This window comes from Acanthochromis polyacanthus, chromosome 18 (assembly GCF_021347895.1).
Source record: "Acanthochromis polyacanthus isolate Apoly-LR-REF ecotype Palm Island chromosome 18, KAUST_Apoly_ChrSc, whole genome shotgun sequence".
NCBI lineage: Eukaryota > Metazoa > Chordata > Actinopteri > Pomacentridae > Acanthochromis > Acanthochromis polyacanthus.
In genome coordinates, this window is record NC_067130.1 from 9,999,921 (window position 1) to 10,018,656 (window position 18,736).

Below are 18,736 nucleotides of genomic sequence, written 5' to 3' on the forward strand. Positions count from 1 at the left end.
CATTTTTATTGTTTCTTATTCTGTTTTGACTTCTATCTATTTTATCAATACCTATTTAATTTAATTTAATTTATTTATCAATCCTATTTTATTTCACTTCATGTTATCTGGCATGTTTTATAGAAAAACGTTTCCTCAGTTCCTCAATTCTTATGTTTTAGAGTCCTTTTACAACATGAAGTTGGAGGTGGAGGGTTGGTTGGACTGTTTAATTGCAATTTTATTTCTGTTATCTATAAAGCACGTTGTGTTGCATTTTATTTGTCTGAAAAATACTACATAAGTAACATCTGATTAATTACTTGATCGAACTGAACTGATTAAAACCTACTCAGCCAATCACAGGCTTGTGTTCACAGACCTAAGCTTAAGCTATGCACTTAACTAACAGACACACATGAATAACAAATCCTACACTAAAACCTTACATACACGCCCAAAAACTCCCATCTAGTCATGCTGTTTGGCATCTTTAGGCTGCCGGAAAGCTAAAATAGAGGGTAGGTTTTTCATGTCAGCTTTTCTGTCTGTACAGTACCTTCAGGGACTCTGAAACTCTGAACTGGAATCTAGGGAATCTAGCTCAAAAAAACGTTTAGTGCTTGACTTGAAACCCCTGCTCCCCAAAATAGCTGCAACGCTTTAAATATGTTTGTGCCAGCCGCGATCTACTGGGAGAGGAGTTTGCAGAGCTGAACACCAGTAATTACCCTGTGACTTGCTGTACAGTTTTCACTCAGATTTACACATTCACAGCTGATTGTTTGAATTCACGGTTACAGATGACAGCAAGAGCCAGTGTAGCAGTTTAAATTTGCGGCTTAAAAATGACCAAAGTAATAGTTTCATTTTGAATACATACTAAAGCAGAAAACACCACAGACATACCACACAAAAAATGCACGTCTGCAGTCTCTTTAATTTTTAGCATGTTAAGAAGTCGTCGCTTATTGGAAAGTCCTTTGAACGGTTTAGAATCTTTTTAAATGCAGCGATGACTACAATTCAGCGATGCAGAGATATTTTCTCCCTCAAAATTTCACCTTTTATTTAAGCTTTCACAAAAATTTCTTACAGAAATTAGGATTCTTTGCAAGTTTAGCGGCACATTTATGCACCACATCAAAGTCAGCAAAATGTGTTTGTGGTGGGCATACAAAGCAGACTACCTTCACACCAGAGATCAGAGTTTGCAGCCAAAGTAACAAGATTAATAGTTTTCCCTCCTCTTGCCATAGTGCAATGCTTTGGTGACATGAATGCATTGGGAATGAAAGGAATACTTTGATTTTTGCTGTTTTTCAGTCACGCCCGAGCGGACATACACCCAATATGTGTTCCCTTTTCTCAAGATCACACAGTCATATACACACAAACGCAAAATCCACATTTAGCCTTCACTATCACAAATGTCTATGTGGGGGAAAAAAGTCAAAATCAGGCTTCCCATCCAAGTTATTTGACTCAGATTTTGCTCATCACAGAGCCTCCATTTACATCAGCTCATATATCTGCTTTGAGTGTCATCGAGCTCTGCGATGGAACAGCACTTTAAATCCCATCGGGAACGTGCATGACTCCTTCCTACTTCCAGCTATGCTGACAATTCCAAAAAAGTCTAGCCTCATTTCACTCAGCTATAAGCCTCCCGTCCATTATTCGCCCTCATATTCAACCAGGCGAAGGCTTGGATTCATTTGTTTTCAGATATGTTTTATTGAGTTTTACCTCCTCTTTTTAAACTTTATTTCACTCTCAGCAGCACGCAGTGGATAAGGAGGTCCCCTCCTGTGCAAGTTAATGTGTTCAAAATGTGACACATTTATTACAATGCTCAAAAGAAATGCACCCGCATTCCTTCTCACCTTTGCTGCGTCTTCGTCCTCTGTGCTGCTCTGTGTAAAACTTCATTTGGTTGTCGTCTTCGGGCTCCGACCCTGATTCTCCTTGAGGACCGAACACACCTCCAGTTGCTGGCAATGAGATGTTAGCAAAATAAAGGCAGAAAAAAAAGATTAGAATCAATCATTCAGCATTTTTGGATTGCTTTTTTCTCTCTCCAGAAAATCATTACTTAGTGGGGTCAAGTGCATGAGTAAAAATCCTGACTTCACACAACTATTTTCGGCTGCTGTGTGTACAAAACAGACCAGCATGGTGTATTTGTAGCGCAGACAAAATTATAAACAGAATTGACAAATACGATTTCCCCACAAATCTTCATCTTGCCCTGTTTGATCTGTTGGTAATTTGTCCATTGTTCCAAAGTCTGCAGAGCTCTAATTTCCCATCCTATTGGGTCACATCCCCGGAGTGTGTGCACGTCTGCATCCGAGTCAGAGTGACAGCGAGAGCAAAGCCTGTGAGAGCTAAGAGGCTTTGTTGCTACTGCCTTGGCATTGCAGCATCAAAACACACATCCCTGCTCAATACACAGTGGCTGCCACAAAGCGATAATTGTCAAGGATTTGCAAAGTGTTAAGCCATTGAAGGATAAATAAGTAATCTAAAACAACCTAAAATATGCGTAGATGGTTTCAAACTGCGTTCCAAATTGATGAAAAAAACACCCAGGAGAGAGTTTATATTTAATGTTTATTACTGTAACACATTACCGTTTTCTCAGGTGTGACTTAGGCTTAGTCAAAAAAATTAACTTATGCTAATAAGATCCATCTAATTTTCTCATGGTTATACATATGTTGTGCTTGTAGAACCCACAGGATCACAGTGATTACACTTCCTAATCTCCGAGAGTGGTGGGGGAATAAAGGACAGAAGGAAAATCAATGCTGTTCTTGTGGCTATGAAGGAGCATCTGAGGAGAAATGCTTCACCTGTTGACTGCAAATTCAAACAGCGAGGAAACAGTACAATTAGGTCAGTGTGTTATGTCAATACTCTGATTCACAGGATGCGTGAGGACAGTTGATGATGGCCCATAAACATTCACTATTCTGTCAGAGGAAAAAAAGCTTTACCCACACAGATCGTAACGCATGGCTACACTTCTAAGACCTGTCAGTTAAGAAAAAAAAGGTAATTCTGTCTCCCATGGTATGTGATTATAAAATGGAGATGAAGGGGAGAGTTCAGAGTAAAAATATTTTTGGACAAGGCTGCTCAGCCATGTGGTGATGGATTTCTTTATGCAAGATTCCAGTCAGGTGAGAGCTCATTTGTGGAGCCTTTACAGAAGTTACCACAAGCTGAAAATTGATGGATATAGCTCATTCGAGCGATTGATCAACCCAGAGACGCAGCATTGTGTGTGAACTAGAGTGGAGCAGAGCTGAGTCTAACTTTTGTCTGTTTCCTCTCACTGTAGAAATCAAGACTGCCTTTAAAAATGAACAATAAAACTTTAATAACTCATTGACTATCAATACAGAAAGAGAGTTTTTGTTCTTGTCAAGTTGGGCGTTTGTGGCCAAGAGCAAATGTAGATGGGAGAGATTATTTGTCTCTAAGACAAGCTTGTACTGAGTCACGCTATCGTATAGACGAAAATGGGAAGACATTTGAATTTTTCAAGGTCAAAAGTGAATAGAAACCACAAACTTTCACAAATGTTTCCCAGTTGGTGAAGTCATACAAAGGCATATAAAGAAACAAGAAGAGTAGCAGCAGCAGTTTGTAACTCTGTAAGGCACACAGACCCTGATGTGGTACATGAGGGATGCTCCGTCAGCCTCTTTTTATCACCTGAAAATCTGCTCTTTTCTTATAAAAGTCGCACCATCCTTATTAAAACTAGTTTACTGCCAATGATGGAGCAACATATTCTTGCTTCCCCGTTCACTGGACACAGCCGTAATTTGTGGGCAGATGCAGAGCAACGCCAGGTGAAATACCCTCTTTTACTCACTTCATAAACATTATGTCATAGCTCATGAAAATTTGCCCGCACCATAAAGAATTTAGACATGATTAAAAGTTCTATTAAGTCTGTGTAGAAAGCTGTAGTCATTATTTTGGTCTGGTGCACTTAAACAGGTCCGGAGTCGGAGTCGGATTTCGAGCGCGAGAGTCTGGCGGTGTTTGGAGAGTGAAGTCAAACCAATGTGGTGTAAAATTGGTTCTGAATTTATGCATCACGCTAGAACATGCCCAGAGAGGTGGTAGATGGAGAAGAGACAGAGTGAAGAGGAGAGAATACAAGGGCAGCTTCACGGTTCAGCCTGTTAGTGGTTCACTTTGTTGAAAATAGGTGATACTTTGTACATCTAATGAAGAACAGGTTTAATGTGTTGAAAAACAGGAGGGAAAAAAAAAAGCTGGTCTACGTTGCAGAACGTGTTATTTTCACAAAAATATTTTTTTAAAAATGCCATAAAACTGTGAGATGCTGACACTTTTAAGGGGTCATTTTTCAGTCTTCTCACCCCAATAACAACAACAACACAAACCCTGGAGCTTCATGGGTAACATTTGCATGGATGTATTTTAACCAAGATTATGAAGGTTTTGGTGCTACAACTTAACCAACGAAGGGAAGCAGTGCCTGAAAATACAACAGAGTGCTACAAAATACAATTCCCAGTGGTTAATTCCGCCAGCACCACCTCTCCAACCTTTTTGTGTGGATTTTGTCGCTCTTTTTATGCGCAAAGCAAAAGAAATTTGCAAGTCAAATGACATGGAGATGGGTCAATAAAGAAAGAATAGGAACAAGAAAAAAATAAATGTAAGCATCTCATCATTTTACAGCATTTATTGTGAAGGTAATGCATCTTTTGTTGTGGCCCAATGTAGCTCTTACACAGTTCCTGCACTGATATGCGCTGCTGTTGAAAATCTGTCTGTGCCTTGCAAATCCAGACGATCCAATAAAGCAATTCAAATCTGAATAATGTAACTGCATTTAAAAAATTCGGAATCTTTTGTTCACAACAGTAAGTGTACATCCATCTAATTTAGTTTCTTTAATACAATTCTGGTGTCTTCAAATTACTGTACCTTCTGCCACATTGCTGCTAAAGTTCTATTAAAATTGTAATTCCAAAACGGCAAACAAGGTCACGGAAGCCTGAATGTCCGTCGGTTAAGAAGTCTAGAGGTACTTCAAGTCTGCTCTAATCTCCTGCTGTGCACATCTCAACTTTGAATGCAGCTTGAAATAATCACTCGAACAATCAATGTGCTTCATGCCGTTCTCACATTTGATTTGGACCTCAGGAGACTTTCAGAAGGGGAAAAAGCGCTTCTTGATAAAAAAGGCCGATTGTCTCGCACTGTGAAAGTAATCAAAGTGACTGTTTCCGCAGATCAATACCCGACTTATCTTACAGAAGCAGGTTGCACCATATTTACTGATACTTAAAATGTTAGTCATAATGTAAGTCGAGGTGCTGTGTTTAATTATTTGAAAAGAACACAATAAAGCTGCAGTGGGTTCACAGATCGTAGGAAATAACATTCTTAAGAGAAAATAATTATCTCTGTATGGCACTTTTCACACTGCCAAGAAACATACAGTGCCTTAAAATGTAAAACGGAGCATAAAAAATAATGAAAACACCACTATAACACACACAGGTCATGTATCTTAACACTTTTGACCAGACATACACACTTGGAAGCACAACACATATTATTTCGCCATTAAAATTTGCCCTCATATAACCTGTGTTAGATTGCCTTCAGGAAGCAAAGATCTGGACTGCCTTCTTGCTCCTTTCTACGAGTGATCGCATTATGGTTGTGCTGACACAGGAACACTTATTAATGAAGAGAAAAATATTCCACAACATTTACTGAGACGGCAAATCCATTGTTATTCATCAAAAGTTTTCTAAAAAAACAGTGCAGTTGGGATAAATACACGAATTCATTATAAAAAAATAGCCGAAATGAAGAAAAAAAAATACAAGAATGTATAAAAGAAAAGGGTAGTGATATCAGGAAGCTGTCACTACAATGTAAATGAATTATAAAGAAGGAACAATTTTCACACCGCATTAGCAGTTCACTGAACATCAAAATCAATTTCAAGTTTAATAACTACACAGTCAGAACTCTCTGAACTCTCTGCGTTGGGTGTTACAAAATGGTTCGTTTCTGCTTTCATTTAATGCTCTGTTTTTCTGTTACTTTGTTTTGAAGTTTAGTGTAACTCCCTTAAACCTTCAGTCTGCTGTCACAGAAAAGCTGGTCACACTCCACTTTTTCCTCTCCTTTGATAGGTTTTCACAAATGCACGCTGCACGCTGGGAGTTGCAGACATCCAGAAATTGTATTAAGCTTTTGAAATCAGGTGGAACATGGAGTCGACTCCTAACATGCATTTTCTGTCATTTGCATGATCTTCCTTCAAATATACAGTGCAAAAGGACAGGGTAACATTTCACCGATCGCACAGAAGGTGCACTGACAGCTTGAATACGTGTGAGTGTATGTGTGTGTGTGTGTGTGTGTGTGTGTGTGTGTGTGTGTGTGTGTGTGTGTGTGTGTGTGTGTGTGTGTGTGTGTGTGTGTGTAATCCGGATGACAGGTGAATTGTGCTTCCAGGCTAGGGCACAGGTTTGATAAATAACACACAACCGAATACATCTGAAACAAGGTGCAAAACTCTGGAAATCTGCCCCTCGGTCTTTTCTGTTTCGCTGCTTTTCTTCCTTTTTTTCACCACATTTCTTTTCCTTTGTCAGTCCATTTTCCTGTGTTTTGATCTTACTTTTCTCTACCTCAGCGGTAACACCTTCCAAGTCCCATGAAAACATCAACACCCCGAACACTACGGATAAAGTCTGGCATGACTGTACGAGTAAATTCAATTATGAAGGCATACCCATCTCACTTTTACCTCCCATTTCACAGTCCTGAAGTCCATTACATAATTTCAGACCCCTCTCTTTGCCAAATCCTCGCTTCTCATCATCTGCTTTGCCTCCATCTGTTTTGCCACCAAACAGTGCATACGACTAACACACTGATTTTACTCCCCAACACAAATATCTGTTATCTGCAGTCAAATACATAGTGCTCGTAATTACATCTCAATTGCTTTCAGCGCTTGAGAAAGGTGCTCCATCTTACTTTGCTGAGGTGATGAATTATTCATTAAAGTCTCCTCGCAGTCACCTGCATTGACGTCTTCATTTTGATAAGGCAAAGGCACCTGCTGTCGCCAGTAAAACTGTTCCTCCAGAATGACGACAACATGTTTTTCTGGGACAAAAAAAAAAAGAAAAAAAAAAAGCATATTCTCCAAGCTAATGAAAATCACACCTCACTTTATCGTTTTGGAAGTAAACTGCAAACACACATCAAAATAAAACTCTATACTGAGGCACAGAAAGGATTAGATTCATGTTAGGTGAGAACACTGTCATCCAAACACAAAGAAATAAGAAATATAAACGTACAAAAAACATGATTGTAGAACAACATGTTTCTTTAGTATCTATTATCATGTGTATTATTGAACAGCAATAAAACTGGAACAATGAAAGTCTCTTACTGCAAATGGATGGAAAATGAAATAAAAGTGTGGGAGATGAAGAGAGTATTACTTAATTATCGTAACTGAATTATTAATACGTTCATTTATAAGTTGAGAAATGAAAGAATGATTCCATGGAGACGGCAAGAAGTCAGAGTGAGAACGTAAATATGAGATAAGAAGAGAGAAAAAGAAGAAAAAGCAGTTATAAACACACATGAAAACAAAAAAAAAATGCATGGGAAAAAAGGAGGGCGAGACGTCCCAATTATATAGCGAAGTAAGAATAATGGGATTTGGTGTTAAAAGGGTTTAAAGGAGAAGAGGGAGACTAAGTAATGTTTCCTGTTGTGAGGATGATTAGTGAGATGAACAGTTATGGGAAAGCGGGGAGGTGAGGTGATGAGTTCAATCTGAATAGTGAGAGCTAATAATCTTTGCGCATAGGAGGAGGGCACATCACACTCTGCTAGCATTATGATATACTTTACACCAACACAAAAAAAAAACAGCTCGCCCCAGCAAATATAATGAACCTTATCCACTTCGGAAAATTATGGAGGAAGACTGAGCGAGCGGGAAGATTGCATTCAACTCCAGTACTCTTCACATTACCATATATAGTATACCATACTTTTGTACTTGTTTCTGGATTTATAGTGCTGTATAGTGGTGTGACAAATGCGGCTAAGACTGACAGGACACTAACCCTCACATTCGGTTAAACTGTGCTGCAACCACCTTCGAAAATAGCACTGGTGAGTGGGCGCGATGGAACTTTCACCACAACAAAGTAACAAATCCCAAAGTGGAAAGCGGATTTTATGCAGATGACTTTATGCACATCAGTCAGAGACACATGTGGGCCTCAAAGATCAGGACGTGTCAGCTTTGACACTGCATTGTTAGAATTCCAACATTACGGTATCAGACAGTTTCACAGAGCAGAAACTATCTATTGATTATCCATTCACAGGTTAACAGAAATGCAATTGGAAACACTTTTCAAATCAATAAATTGTTTCTGTCATTTTTTCCCCCCAGTAAAACGGTAATTGGATTGCTGGTTAAAAACAAACACACACACGAGAGAATAACTTCCCACCTTGGGCTCTGAGAAACTGTGATGTTTTTCACTGATTTTATAGGCTGAACAGGTAATTAATTTATCAAGAAATAATGAACAGATTCATCATTAATAAAGACAATCACTGGTGGCAGCCTGCGTTACACTGAAGTAAACAGATAAGTAGATCCTTCTGTGCAGCATAATACAGATGTAACAAAATATACTGGTCACAAAGACACTTTATGTGTCAACCATGTATGGAAAAACATGCATTAGCTATATTTAGTACATATATATATATATATATATATATATATATATATATATATTTAGGCTATCGTTCCAAAGTTTGGGGTGATCCAGGCAATTTCATGTTTTCCATGAAAACTCAGATTTTTATTCATGTGCTAACATAACTGCAAAAGAGTGTTCTAATCATCAATTAGTCTTTCAACACCATTAGCTAACACAATGTAGCATTAGAACACAGGAGCGATGGTTGCTGGAAATGTTCCTCTGTACTCCTATGGAGATATTTCATTAAAAATCAGCCGTTTCTAGCTAGAATAGTCATTTACCACGTTAACAATGTCTACACTGTGTTTCTGATTAATTTAATGTTATCTTTATGATGTGGCTACTTATCAAGAATAGCATGAAGAGGATTTCTTTCATGTAGTGGATCACCGCACAAGCCAAGTCTGCTGCATCTATCCAGATGGATGATAGGCTTCACTTAAGGGTTTCTTTTCTTTGCACTATTTTGTAACACTGTTGCATTCAAATGAAATGTTTAACGGGAAAGACATGGCACTGCGAGTGGTGGCAGCTTCATCGAGCAAAATGAAAGGATATTAGAAGAAAACAGCCTAGGATACATCTCCCTGCATCAAAATGAAGCGACTGACTCTCACACTCTCCAGCTATATATATATGTATGTGAGTGTGTTAGCAACAGAACAGAATTCTTGAAGCTGAGCTGCCAGAATCCACTGTCTCCATCAAAAAGACCGAAACAACGGGCAGATGTTTCTCATCACAGGTGCTTGAATTTGCATTGCACATTTGAAGTGTAGCCTCATTACTCTTCAGGTATAATGCAGTTACAGTACATAATGAGCATGTGCTGCATTTTAAGGCCACACTATGAATTAATTTGAACAATCCTACCAACCAAACACTCCTTTGAGACACAACAAGGTGAAGTGTAACTTTCCCAGAAAATCACACATAGAATTATATGGACGTTGGAGTCAATAAAGGTGTGTGAAGGTGTGGTAATTATAAGAGGAATGACCTTTCATAGGTCAAGGTAAACTTGGCTGTGTTTGCGAAGGGGGAGGGGGGAGGGGGGAGGGGGGATCAGTACCATCACTGATTTGCAACTGCTGACAGGTGGGCTAGATCTCTTGGATATTGTGTGCATGTGTCTGTACTCACATCAACTCTATGCAGATGCGTTCATGTGACTTCAGCGTGACCTCTGCGGCTCTCTGAGCGAGACAAATTGCTCTGACTTATTACTTCTACGCCCAAATATTAGCGCGCTTAAACTTTCTACTTCTGTAGGTGGATGCCGTGCGCCTGGGATGTACATCTGCGACTGTGTGTTTGTGAGTAAACTAAGCTGACAGCAACACCAGTCCCCACATGGCTCAGCAACTGGTAATCACATTAAAGCACAGCTGTATTCAGCAGTTAGGCTCTCTGACACCAGCAAACTAAATAGTTCCAACTCAGGCTCAATAAAAACTGGCATCTACATTCATACAAGTGAAAGTATGCAAATTTGCCATTTATAATGCACAAGCCGGCATGTGAGAGGATGCAAGAGCAAATTTGAGAAGTCGTATTCATTGAGTTGTATTTCCCCCCAAAAATACATTAAAATTTATGTGAGCAGATATGAGTTTGCACTGCTGTACTTTAATCACTGGAATACTGACTTGGATCGTGGTTATTGTAAAGAAACGTATATTGATGTGAGACAGAATGATCGCAGAAATATGGCTTTGTTCTGGTGAAAGCAAGGAAAAAAAATCACAAGCACAGACTGTCAGGGTCAGGATCAGGAGGGAAGGAAGGCCTGAGGCACTCCATCCAACCATGCTGCAGCAAGCAAAGGGCTTCAACACTGGAAATCAGGAAATCAGAGACGACGAAGGGAATCCAGGAGGTTGAATCTATGATTTATTTTCTGCTTTGTGTCAGTCTCACCCTGTCGATGTTTTTAAGCCAGAACTGCACACAGGTATGTAATGGTGGTCTGACTCTTCTTGTCTCTATATGTCTCTCATTCATTTCCCTCTTATGGCTCAGCCCCCTGCTGAACTGTTTGCTTATCAAAAATAATCCCAGTCAGTGCTGTCTTACTCTGCACACACACACAGTCCCATTACACATAAACAACCTCGGCATGCTGAAAAGTTATTACAGAGGGCATCGCAGTATAAGCGCCGCTGACACATTTTACAGCCTAAATTTATGAGATGCTACCTGTTAAAAGGAAGAAAAAGGACTTGAAGAGGTGGGAGGCTTAACAAGGCCCCACTTGGCTCTGGCACTCAAGTGGGTTCACGGTTTGTGCACTCATATCTAGATTTTTTTATTGCATGTCACCTGCATCAAGAGCAAACTTGCCAATTTGGATCTAATAAGCAAACGTGCAAGGAGAACACTGGGATCTTTAGACACACGATTCCTGAAAAGGTGTGACAGGCTGTTAAGGGTAATTTCAGATCCAAGCCCCTGGTGCTTGGCTGTAAGCTGTTTTCTAACCAGATATCAACCAGCTGTAACGTGGGGGACAAAAAAATACAAAAAAAAAGTGTTTCCACTGCAGCTCCAACTCCATGAGCTGAGGCTTAATTTTACAGTTTGTGAGCAATGATTCTCAGGCGCGTTTACTAAAAGCATCTGAAGGCTAAAATGGCAGTAATTTCATCTTACAAACCTTCACCGGCCTAGAAGTTGCACTTTTCTATAGAAAAACACTGAAAAAACTTTCAGAAAACATTGTCAATGTAAGTCTTTATGGATTATATTCATTTATGATTTCCGAAGGTGTATATTAAAGACTCCCTCTGATAGAAATAGAGTTGTAACCATGTCAAGATATAGTGTTTATTATGTACTGGATGACACATTGCCAGCAAAATAAGCTGTCAGTTTCTTAGCTGAGCATTTCTACCTCAAAATGTGACAAATCTATGTAACAAACCTAAGGAATCAGAGGCAGGGGCTTCACAGATCTGCAAACTCTAGAAAAGGATAGCTGTAGAGTTACATCTAAGCATGTTTAATTTGGAAAGGGAACATTTTAATGGAAAAACTTTGATGCAGCAAGATTGTTTGGGGGTTAAACCAACAGCCATACAGGGATTTTTAGAACACTGATGTTCATAGCTTAGTGGTCTATTTCCTGGTCCTGTGTTTCAACTTGTTTGTGAAATGCTTTAATGCAGCAGGTCTAATACAAAAACCCATGAAAGGATGACATTCACTGTACGTAAGCTGCATATTCATGAAATCTGAACTGCCACTGCTTTATTTTAGGTTTAATGTGAGAGTTACATCCGCCTCTAACAGCAACCACATTAATCATAGCTGACTTTCCTATACTGACTTTCACCCGGTAACATGAATTATACATAGCAGCAAGGTAAAGCCGCAGACATTTACTGCCTGGCTTTTTATTGTTTGCATTTAGCAACTTTGATTTTATTACACAGCCCTTCTTTAAAAAAATTAAAATAAAAGTGTGCATTTAGCAACAGTCTGAGCTTTTAGAAATACTATTACAAATCTTTTGTGATCGATCGTTTTCAGGAAATAGGGCCCTGATCCTCAGCCTCCACAGTTACTTTGCTCCATATTTAAAAGGCGGAAAAAATAGTGGAACGAGATTAAGGACAGTCTGCTAAAGTCTACATCACAAGTACAGGTCAGTGTAATGTAGCTCCAGTAACAAGTAATTCACAACTAGGGCCTGATAAAATACAATATTAAAAGCTCATCTTAAAATAAGAAGGCAGCTGCAAATTAGAGCTACCTTCCCAAATGGTAGAGCGGGTTTAAAAGCCAAAATTGAAGTCTAAATACTATTCCATTTACTTATTTTTATATTTTATATTAGGTTTCACTGAAATGGGGAGCAGCAATAGCAAGCAGCACCTGAAACTGATCACAAGCAATGGACTTTTTGTTGTGCACATATGGTATCAGCCAGGTGACTATTTCAATACCACTTAAGGTAATTTGTGTTCCTGCTTCCTATTCCTGTGCTGTTTATTTTCTGGCTGAGCCCCTAAATTATACATAAACTTTATTTTACTAAATCACCTGCAGCAATGTCCTTTCAATACTAAAATACTAACACATATAATAAAGAAAATCCTCATATCCCAAGTCCGCCTGCATCCTGAATATTGATGCTACCGCTGTAGGCAACATCAAAGAATATCTCCAAACTCTTTGAGTCCAAGTATCAAAGAGTGTGGTTAGGACGAATCTACGGCACCAGCAGATTATAGTCAAAGGTGGGCCACGGGACTTCAATGCAGACATGAACGGCATTTGATAGATGAGCGTTCACTACGGGTTACAATCACAGAGGGAGTATTTCCAGCTGTGAAATATAAAGAAGTATGTGCATGAAATGACAAAAGGACAGCGGTTTACGTCAGACACAGCGGCAGATCAGGCCCAGTCGGCCCCAACGTCGCCACAATGGCTTTAGAGAAGCAAACAGCCACTTCACCAGCTGCTCTCAGAGCTCCACCCAGCCAGACAGGAGAGGCATGACACACCATTTTCAATCTCTTCCACACTTCTCTGAGTAAACTAATAAATATTGTTCCTCATCATTAACTGAGCGAAATTGCTCCACTCTCCACTGAGCTTCAACTATGTTGCTTGGGAAGGAGGCTTAAGTGCAGCAGACTGCTTCTGCACACAGGCATCAAGCATTTGTTTTTTAGGGGAGACTGTAGTGTTGTTTTCATGTAAATGAGTCCAAATGAGACCACTGTCTCCCCTGCTTCTCCTTCCCTTCGCTCGCTCTCTAATTACAAACACACAAAGAAAATGTTTTGTTGCATATTTGTTAAGACAAAGTCAATAACTGCTGAAATGCATAATTAAAAACAAAATTCAAGCCAGTTGTCAATAATTACAAGCATTTATACTCGTATTGTTAATCCATCTGCCTCCAACGGAACGCACTTTGGGTCAACTTTTGTTGTTTATATAAATAAAAGTCGACTTGACTTGCCCATACATTCCCAAATTAATTTCATGCTTCAAGAGCTGGTCTGGCAAAACTAAGAAAACCCAAACACACACATACAAACACAGTAACTGGAATGGCAGCGGATCATCTCTGGCAGCTGTGTTGGCCCAAAAGCGTGATGCAGCTGGATGCTGTGGACGCCGATGCATACAGCAGAGCTCTGGTGAGCAGGCATATGGTGAGTGGAGATGGAGGGTTTGGTCAGATAGTGCAGCGTGCTTGAAGTAGCAGATAATTGTGGATTAAACATAGGGTGGTTCTCCAGGGGAAGAAAAATAGAGAAAGAAAAAAAGACAGCTAATTGCTAGCTTGTCAAAGAAATTATTAGTCTTTTGGGTTCGTATGTATGTTATCTAGAGGAGATGGAGGAGGGGTACTGGTCAACAACAGGCGAGAGAGACCAACCTAGTAAAAGAGGGGTTGCTCAGCACAGCAGACATAACAACAGAGAATAATGCACCATTGGAGTTGAGCTGAAGAGAAAAGACGTGTGATGATCTGAGTTAAACTGTATGAAAAATCGCATTATGCCCAACTGCAGTAATTAGCTGGTGTTGCACCCATATGTTTTTGTTACATCACTGCAAAATTATTTTAAAAAGGAGAAAAAAAACAGGTTGTTTCTTTTCTGCAGTGAGATAATATCATGCTCTGATGATTTTGCGTAGGTTTAAGAAAAATGAAAATGAATATTAGTTAGGCTTGGAAGCATCTGGAATACTGACATAATTTCTTACAACAGTGTGTTTAGTAGGGATTGACTGATCCGGGTATTTTAAGGCCGACGCACACTATTGGGCATCAAGAAAGACTGATAATCGATATTTGGAACTGATATATGTTAAATGTAATGTTTAACAGCATTTGATAGCAAATAACCTGTCCCTCACTAGGCTTCCTCACTAATAATGGTGACTGTAATGGAATATGAAAAATAGAAACGAAGTGACTAATTTAGGGCACTCTGGTCTGTTTATGTGGGATCAACTGAGATTGATCAGTTTGTGTCTTGCACTTATATCCATTGTTATTTTATTTTCTCAATTTTCCACTGTTGCAGCATTTTTTTATTGCCCATTAAGGCCCAGATCTTAAAGCATTGCTCATTATTGTTTTCTGGACTCTGTTTCAGGGTAGTTTGTGACGATGCTCTAACTTAGCTGCTAGCCGTTAGCGCAGCCTTCGCCACTGTGAGAGAAGCTCATTTCCTGGTTTGTGGCAACAGCTTATGATTCTTGTTTTGTCTTTGCAGTCTCTGCTTGATAGACCTTTGTGAGACCACAGAGTGAAACAGACAGAGAGAGGAGGCTGCATCAGACCTGAAGTAGTGGATTTTATATATCAATAACTGGTCAATAAAAACACCAGTATCGATAATTGGAAAGAGGCCAAATATCAGCCAAGGCAGATAATTGCTCTATCTGTAGGGTTTAGTTACTGTATATGAGCCGACTACACTGACTACAGTTTTAAATCTGGTTATGTATAGTAAGCTGTGTATTATGTGGTGCATCTTCCTTAACTTGTTCTGGACATGAAACAGACCACAGATGTAGTTAGAAGGTTGTCCAACCTCTTAAATATATTTATTCATAATACCACTAAACTGACTGCCATTTTCTGGGCTCCTCATCACACAGGGACTTTTTAAATGGATTTACTGTTTACTTTAATCTGGAGATTAATGCTGCAAAATTCTGTATAAAAATGCATTTAATGAGCCTTATAAATAATTTGACTGAACAGACAATGACTAAATGACTATCCATGATATGAATAGAGGATTAATTAGAGAAAAGAAACTTGGTGATATGGGTTGACAGATAATAGTGTGATCTCTCCCTGTCTATTTAGATTCAGTCGTTTTTGGGACTTTCACGCACGAGACGCACACACACTGCTCTGACTTGACAGTAGATCAGCTGCATGGTCTGTTGTGGAGAAGCCCTGGGGCTGCAGACCCACAGCTGTAATCACTGTGTTTTGTCTGCAGCGAAGATTGAAGACTGCTGAAAGTGGAGCTGAGCACAGAATGAACTCAACAACCACAGAACACAAACGCACACACACACACACACACACACACACACACACACACACACACACACACACACACACACACACACACACACACACACACACACACACACACACACACACACACACACACACACACACACACACACACACACACACACAAGGCAGCGCACAACTTCTTTCATGTACGACTTCAAAGCATCAATTAAACAGGAGAAAACCTAGATAATAACCATAAGGTTATCCTCATCGTAATGAGCCAAAGTATTCGTTGTGACACATCAAAACACTACCAGCGCTTCCAGCCAGCACATGGAAATGCATTAACACCACAGCGGGGAATAGAATGCACAGCAGTGAATGCAAATAGGGGAGTACGTTTTTAAGGACAAATCTTAATATTTGACAAAAAAAAAAAAGAACACCCTGCATTGTGACTTCCAAATTTTTCTTTAATGCAGTCTACAGTGGAACAATGAAGGCTACACATGGTAATCCTAGTTTTACAAACACAAGCATCATCCTGTAGGGCTTTAAATAGCCTTGTCACAGAATATTATGCATCAAATCCAGATCTTTATCCATGTTAGAGGATAGAGCGGCTCCCTTTTTTCCCCCAAAGATGTTTGCAGCCAGTACAAAACTAATAAATCTGTGTCTTAAACAATAACACTTTCTTGCAAACTCCAGGTTTGACTGAGGCGACACGAAAACAGCCCCACAGCCAATCAGACTCCCTTTGGAGGGAAGCAGCAGCTCACAGCACTTCAATTCCAGATCATTAGATCCAGTGCTTGTAAGCCATATCCAGATAAGGCATATCCAGAGGGTTGCAGCAGTAAAAAAAAAAAATAAAAAAATAAAAAAGGCTTATTTAGCCATCCTATCTCATTGCAATAGTGCACTCCACATAGAGCACAGCATGAAAACCAACTTCTCTAACTCCGCATAGCATGAGAGAGAGGACACACAAATTTCGACAGCAGATTGAAACAACTTCTCTCAGGCAGGAAAGAGATCAATTGATTGGGCAGTTCAGTTACCTCTCCTTTCTTCCCGAAAACGCTCCTCAAAAACTGAGCAGCCTCAGTATCACAGCCCAGTGCTGGCATCACAGCTACTGTGTTGTCCATATGTGGCAATGTTCCCAGTGACAGGAATTTGCTTGTTCACTTGCCACATGTTGATCTGCGTGGGACGCTGTCAAAAAGATGGCAATAATGCTCTAAAAACCTCCCCAAAAAGCAGAAGTTATAGCAATGTACTACATGGAGCAGACTTCAGTTTCTGGATAACAAGCTAAGGCTTTTTTTTTATCAGGCCTGTAAGCAACACAAACGTGTCCATCGATACAAGTTAGCTGGATGCTTTGCTCATTATTTTTTCTGCCACCACCAGCAGTGAAATTTCACTTACATAGGTCAGATCACTGGTTGCACAGTGGTTCACTGGTTAGCCTTGCAGCTAGAAGATCCCTGGTTTCCGTCTCAGCTTGGGCTTAAGATCTTTCTGTGTGGAGTTCACATGTTCTTCCTATGCATGTAGGTACTCTGGCTTCTTCCCACAGTCCAAAAACATGCTGAGGTTAATTGGTAATTGTCCGCAGGTGTGAATGTGAGTGTGCTTGTTTGTCTCTATGTGTAGCCTTTGCGATAGACTTGTAACCTGTCCAGGGTGTCCACTGCCTTTGCCCTGAGTCACCTGGGATAGACTTCATGCCCCCAGCAACCCTAATGAGGATTAAGCAGTGTATAGATAATGGATGAATGGATGGATGGATGTGTTAGATTACTATTTAAAGAAATAAATGCATCTATATCCGTCTGAGATCTGGCTAAAATGAGGGAGGTTTGACTTATTGTACCCATTATGTAATGATTATTTCAAACTGCTTTCAATTTACTCCTATTAGAATTCCGACATCTTCGCAAAATATCCTCCAGATAAGTGGCGACTGGCAAGATGGAAAAAGAGTAAAATGAAAGAGATTGTATCGCAAGAAAATCTACGCATGAGCTAACATTTCCTGAGAGTTCAGGTATGAGATGGTGCTATGAGAAACTAGGGCAATATATGCTGACAGGGAGGTAGGGAATGCTGCCACAAAGCAAAATTTCAATATGCAGGCGTGTGGACAGCAGGAGAAGAGTAGATGAACAACTGCAGGGTTTCGCTGAGCAGACACAAAGATACTCAGTTACAGGTTTTGTAATAGAGCTGTGCATCGGGTTAACTAAGGTACTTTTGCTAGTTCACTACACCCAGCTTTACCAAACACCCAGGCTTTCTCTACACTCTATGCTCTCACTCGCATGCAGATTTAGGGAAAATTCAGACAGCCCTCAGGCTCAGCGATTGGCGATTAGTGGCTTGCTTTCTCCTAAATCTCTCAAGCTACAAATAAAGGAATGTGCATTTTCTGAAAATTGTTCTGCTGGATGTTGATGCCCCACGCATCACATTCTTACAATACCTACTGTTTCTCCTCCCACTCAGATACTGTGGACGACAATAGTTTGCGTCGTGTCCCGACCAGCCAGCTGCCTGCGTTTCCCCATAGTGGTGTGTTAACTCCCTGAAGCTGCACATCATCATCATCAGCATGGCACTAAAAACTGACTATGCTGATAATAGCATCATCCTAGAATTTCACTAAGAAAAACTGTGAGACTGTGTGCTCTGTTTTTTTGTTTTTTTTTCTCTGAGTAGGCAAAATGTTAGATCTGGCTCAGGGCTCCAAAGGTATACTGGAGATAAGATGATCCTTGTCCATAGATTTAAAATGAAATTAAAATCATCTGAGCCTGCAAATGCTTTTGGAACCGGGGCACATACCTAATCTATCCTGGCTGAGAATTCTGCACTCAACCTCTATCAAGTATGGCTGGAAAAAATA

General features: G+C 39.9%; 1 protein-coding gene across 1 annotated transcript in view; it reads right to left on the reverse strand.

The window, feature by feature from the left end:
* LOC110959713 (astrotactin-2-like) overlaps positions 1 to 18,736 on the reverse strand; it is a 286,904-nt gene that overhangs the window by 155,334 nt on the left and 112,834 nt on the right. Inside the window, exon 5 of the mRNA XM_051938273.1 lies at positions 1,866 to 1,973. Within this exon, the coding sequence (XP_051794233.1) occupies positions 1,866 to 1,973 (108 nt within the window). The remainder of the gene's footprint in view (positions 1 to 1,865; positions 1,974 to 18,736) is intronic.